Here is a 6,000-nt window from a genome sequence, read left to right on the forward strand (position 1 = left end):
TCTCAGAAAACGTTTTTAGATCTTGCATCCAGTTTTGAGTTGCACTTTCATAGAGAATCACTGAATTATTTCTTGTGTTGAAATATTACAGTACTATGATGATATCGAACTTTAAAGTTTTCATATCAATTTGCAAACATCTAAAAAATTTAAAATCAGTGAAATTAATACTCTCCTGCAACATGTTTGCCCTGAGAATCTTGCTCAGAGATAAATCAGAACTTTGCACCTCCGCTGCTCATGTTTTACTCTTGCATTTCAGCAAATAAGAAATACCCTTTTTTTTCTGTTCCCTTTGCCTGCACAAACCTTTGGTTTCATTTACAGTGTAAACAAAGACACACAAAACACAGTGTCCATTCTGTTTCCTCCCACAGCAGCAACGAAAAAGGGAATAGAGGTTACACCAAAAGTGGGAATCCTGCAACCAGTTTTCTTGGCATGCATTATGTGAAATACAAACCCCAATGGGGTTGTTCCTCTGTGAGGCAAATGAAAGTTTAGAATACTGTTATTCTGATCCGAAAGCAATGCAGCCGTTTTAGAAATGGTCATGTAACTTTTCTTTCACAGAAGCCCCCTAGAATAATAAAAAGGAGGTTTTTAGCTTTTGAAGGATGTATTTCGATACACTAAAGCTCTTTAAAGACCTCACTTGAAACCTGGAGCATTTCAGCATCAGTGAAAAGGGTGCATCTTTCTGAAGACAAATTTAACACCTGTAGCAGATCCCAAGTTGCTGAGTATTGTAAGCTATACATTAGCATTCTTAAGGATGCAGCGTGTCACTGAGTAACATCAGGATGCTATACATCTTCATCTATACTGAAGACTGATAATTTGCTGCATAAACATAATAATCTTGCCTAATACACAGCTTCTAGTAAATCATTTAGAATAACATCATGTGGTCTTTTATGCATAGATGTGAGACACCGGTGGAAAGTTTTTAACTCTAGAGTTTTTATAGCTTGCCTTTAATAATACACAATACACAGGGCTCATACTGTGAGTGCAGATACATAGTTAGCAGATGAAATTATATGATCAATAAAATCAGATTTTAAAGGATCCTCTGCCTGAAGCAAAAAAGCAGACAGTTCCAGAGTTAATTGACATCTTGGGGGTGGGATGGTCTTCTGTGGAGGGCGAATAAGCTGGTAAGTGCAGGTGTGTAGCCTCTTTTAAGATGCCTTTTTGAAATACTGTGTTATTAAAAGCATTTGTATCTAGAGCATGTGAACAAGACTGGTAGCTTAGCCAGTGATCACTGCTTTGAGGAGGGAGGGAGAAGACCAGAAAAAAAAAGTATATTAAAAGTATATTAACAGGAGTTCTCTAAGGAAACTGACAGCTGAGGTCAGCAGCCCTGCATGTGGTGTGAAAATGGGCAATTGCATCATTCAGTCTTGAAGGAAGTAGTGATCTGAGGTATCTCAAAGACTTGGATGACTCTTAGGTGAAGGTAGCCTCGTAACCATGTGAATGGCAATGAAATGAGGTTTGCAGTTGTAAACTTAAAGGAAACATATAGTAGGTGTAGAAAATACATGCCATTCTAGGTATATATGTAAATCTTTCGTTCTGATGTCATCAAGGTGACTGTCATTAAAAATCATCATGGCCTTCTCTGTGATTTACTTCAGTAAAGCCATCAATGCCTGAAACAACAGCTCTGGGAGCTGCTATGGCAGCAGGAGCTGCAGAAGGAGTTGGAATTTGGAGTCTGAATCCTGGAGATTTGACAGCAGTGACATGTGAACGATTTGAACCACAGATCAACCCGGAGGGTAAAACCCTTTCGTATTATCTAAGAAGTTGCAAACTTAATACTTTGTGTCCAACAGATTGGGTTATTTCTTTGTTGCAGTCTAACATACTGATATAAAACCAGCTATATAAGAATATCCTGACAAATGTTGAAGATCAACTTTGTAGTGTTTGGTTTAGAGAAAAGTGTGTTTTCACTTGCTGTTTTGTCCATTTATTGACAGGTAAAATTGGAAAATGGTTAAAACAGCATAACTCCACAGGGGAATGTGGTGGGCGTTTTTTTTTTTTCTTCTTTTTGAAAGAAGCTTGGCACTGGGCATTGCAGTTAGTAGCTTTTGATTTATAGCAAGTAAAACCAAAGACATCTTAAAGTTTTTACTGAGAAGGATGCCTCCTAGAGCTCCTGTGCGCTTGTGAGTTTTCACAGGCGTAGAAAGGACAGACTGACTGTTTTGGGGACACTTTTGGCTTTAAAAAGACTGTATTAATCATTGTTTTGTAGCTAACTTTCTTTCTCATCCATTCTTAAGTGCTTCTAGAGATGGAAAGCATGTACTTGACATAATTAATACATGTGCAAGACAAATGCATTCTTGTCTTTTCAATTATTTCTTAATTTTTGGTACAGAATTTTATCTTACCTTTTTGATTATAATTATTACTATAAATACTACTTCAAGACGGTATTTTCAACACTGAAGAGCTTCTACATGAATAACAATTGCCTCATTTTTGTCCTACTTGTAAATCTTCTTGTTGGTGAACATGCAGAGAATGGTTTTTAAGGTTTATTTCTCTTTACTGTGCATAACTGTGGGGTTTGAGGTTGTTTTAGTTTGGTTTGTGGTTTTTGTAATTCAAACCCACATTTTATAATAGTTGTTCTGTGCAGTCAAGCTATACTGTACAAAAGAGTGGAAAGCTAATATTGTGGTCTTTGCTTCTTAAATAGTTGTATTCATATGCATTGAGAGGCTTTTCTGTTGGCTGATTTTTCGATTTCAGAAAGTGAATTTCGCTATGCCAGATGGAAAAAAGCTGTGATGAAATCTATGGGCTGGGAGACATCTGAAGCTGCTTCAAACGGTAAATCAGAAATTAATGCAGGTCAAGTATTAATTAGTCAGTTAGCCTAGGGAGTTAATCTTGAGTTTGACCTTTTCTGGTCATACCATCTCTGGACTATTCCGATCAATGATTTAAAAAATAGTCCTTAAAACCACTGTGGAAACAAAGCAGGAAAAATAGACAGACAGGCCTTCCTCTTGAAAGGGGGGCGCAAGCAGTATCTTGGAGGGCTCTGAAAAAAAAAAAAAAAAGGCATGAAATCAAGACTAACTGCAGGTTTTGCAGGATAGCATTGGTTTATAAAAGAAAAAAATCTTACCTAGAAGAAGAGATGCAGCACAATTCTCAGACAATGCAGGGGTTTCATAAACTTTCTTATAGTATAACCTCATGTTTCAAGGGAGAAAATTTTCATCCTGTGATTTCTCTTGCTAGAACTTCCTTTATTATTTGCTGTATAGGAAGGAAGGATTGATAGCCATGTCAACATCTGTTTGACCCCCAAGGGCTAAGAGCAAGAAGTTATCATAAAGTGAAGAATTGCATAGAGCTACTGTTCACACACAGAGAATATACAGACACTTTTGAGGGACTGAACAAGAGCTTTCTTTTGAAGTAGAGGGCTTTTTCCATCTATCAGGTTTGAATTAAATAAAACCTGCAGTCTTCTATGATCTGTAATTTGGATTGATATTTCAGCACTATTTCAGGATAAATTTTTAGTCGTGAATCATCCTACAACACATAATGTATGGACTTTTTCTTCATTCTATTTCCCTTTTGTTGGAAAAACTATTAGAATGAAAATTACTAAGGAACAAATCCTCAAAATGTAAACTCCTGCCACAATCAACAGTTGCAACCCTCAAGCTGCATAAAGTCTCCTACTTTGTTCTTGAGAGTTAAAGCTAAAATTTTCCTTTTACCATCCTATATGTTGGCTTAAGTATTTTGTTTAACACTGGTTATACGAACAATTCCGTCAAGGCTATTTGGAAGGGAAATAGGTGTCTTAGCATGAGTAACAAGATTCACTTCAGTATTGTCCATCATGATTCAGTAGCTGCACGTCTAAACTCTGTGTTCTGTATCCTAAAATCCCAAGTGCTTGATGCGTGTCTTACTTGTGTATCTTTATTTCCTTTTGAGGGATAGGAAATACTGCCTTGCAGAAAATAAAACTAGATCTTGTTCTTCAGCCCATGTGAAAAGGGATATGTTTATCAAAACTTACCCTCAGTGATTATCTGGTTTGACACTGGGGGGTAAATGTTATTCTTCTTAGTTCTTGCTTTGAAACTTTGTCTCCTGCCTGCTATAGGAGTGTTTAAGGTTGAAGAATACTAGAAATGGCCTCAACCTAGATAGTGCTAACAGTGGACTTTGGATTTGAACTCTTATATTGAGAGCCTGTTTTGAATTATTGTGGGGGTTATGCATAATCTTTTTTAGTTTTTCTGCAAATGTCACTACATTTGTTACTTTTTGCTGTTCATATGATTTTTAACACATACATTGCAATTTATATATATATTTCTCTTTTGATTTGCTTGACTGGAAACACCCTCCCCTGGATGACATCAGGTGACACTAGTATCTTCTGTAGTCTGCCCTTGGGTTTTTTTATTATGAGTAGCATGATAATGTTAATCGGAGCAAAGTACGTCTCAGGTTAGTTATTATTTGAACTAGATCACTTTAAAAGCTACCTACAGTAGTTTGTGTTTGGGTTTTTTGTATTCCATTTATTTTTAGCAAAAACGACTGATGCTTTTTGTTGTTCATGCACACGGGTGTTTGAGGGTGTGAATTAGACTTATGGTACCTAAGGGAACCGAGTGAATGTCCTCTTGAATTCATTCTCATGTGCCATGAAATTCTGAGTTGTTAGATGCACATGAAACCTTGAACTCTCCCCTCCCTCCGACTAGCTGTGCAGGCTGTACACCGATCATGAAAGGGATCTAGGCTGGAGCAGCCCAGCAGAGTTTTGCATTGCTGCATTACAGTGTGCACTGCGGTTAGAAGAAGGTGCCACCCTTTATCCTGTATTTCTGCTCCTAACGATTAAAATTATTTTGAGGATCTTGTTTGAATAAAATGAAGACTTTTCTTCTGTCCTTGAAAGGCTTTGTGCACCCCTTTCATTTTTCTGGTCCCCTTGGAGCTATTGTCTGGTTAGAAATCTTCATCTACTAAATCTGTAGAATATCCTTTTTGTACATGGATCTTGATGGATAAGTGAATTCATTTTGTGTAAAGAGAACAGACCCCCAAGAAGCCTGTCTGCAAAACTGGGGAAAGGGACTTGTGTGCATAGGCAATGAAGATGCATCTTCAACCCGTTAATGTATGTTTTATTTTAAAAGAAAGTTCTTAATATGGGTGACGGTGTTAGTTACTTATGCCAGAAGTAAGACATTTCATTAAGATATTCTTATGGTAAGAAAAAGAAGTTTGATGTCATTTGTTTCTTGTTGTTGTGTTTCAAAATTTCATTCCAAAGAAAATATTTTACAGTATAGCATTGTTGCTGCTTAGTAAGCTTTTTGGGGGTGGTTGTTTAGTTTTCTTTCTTTGTTTTGGTTTTGGCGGGATGGGCGGGGAGCATTAATTAAACAGACAATTGAGGACTCTAGCATGCTGCCGTGATGATGTGTTTGTATTTTGTTTCTACTCATTCAGCCTGAATTAACTATTCAATTGTAATTTTCCTTGCATGGAAGAGACTGGCTGAGCTTTTAGGAGAACTAAAATCAAACTAAACAAATGCTAGGCAAAAATCAAACCAAACAAATGGATTGTCCTTGATTTACTAACTCTGGAATGTATCTGTGAATGAGAACAGTCTTGATTATGAAGAATAAAATAAAACCAGCGGTGAATAAGTGGGTAAATTTTTAACAAGCTGAACTAAGCGACTTGAACATTAATTCCAGGTCAAGTTCTTTACCACAAGGAGGATACCTAAAATAATATGAAGATCAATGTTACGTGGGCAGATAAGCAAATTCTGAGTTTATTGCTTTTTAAAAACAACTAATCAGTAACCTGCATATAAATATCTAAACTTGCTGGAACTGATAAAACTGCTGGAACTCATGAAAAAAATTACTTTTTTTCTCCCATCCCTAAGCTTGTCAGTGCCTTTCTGACCCA

General features: G+C 36.8%; 1 protein-coding gene across 1 annotated transcript in view; it reads left to right on the forward strand.

The window, feature by feature from the left end:
• GK (glycerol kinase) overlaps positions 1-4,517 on the forward strand; it is a 33,361-nt gene extending 28,844 nt beyond the window's left edge. Inside the window, exons 18-20 of the mRNA XM_086469202.1 lie at positions 1,647-1,790; positions 2,779-2,859; positions 4,426-4,517. Of these exons, the coding sequence (XP_086325328.1) occupies positions 1,647-1,790; positions 2,779-2,859; positions 4,426-4,517 (317 nt within the window). The remainder of the gene's footprint in view (positions 1-1,646; positions 1,791-2,778; positions 2,860-4,425) is intronic.
• Positions 4,518-6,000: the final 1,483 nt, after the last annotated feature.

The sequence above is a fragment of the Leptosomus discolor genome, chromosome 1 (assembly GCF_034619465.1).
Source record: "Leptosomus discolor isolate bLepDis1 chromosome 1, bLepDis1.hap2, whole genome shotgun sequence".
NCBI lineage: Eukaryota > Metazoa > Chordata > Aves > Leptosomiformes > Leptosomidae > Leptosomus > Leptosomus discolor.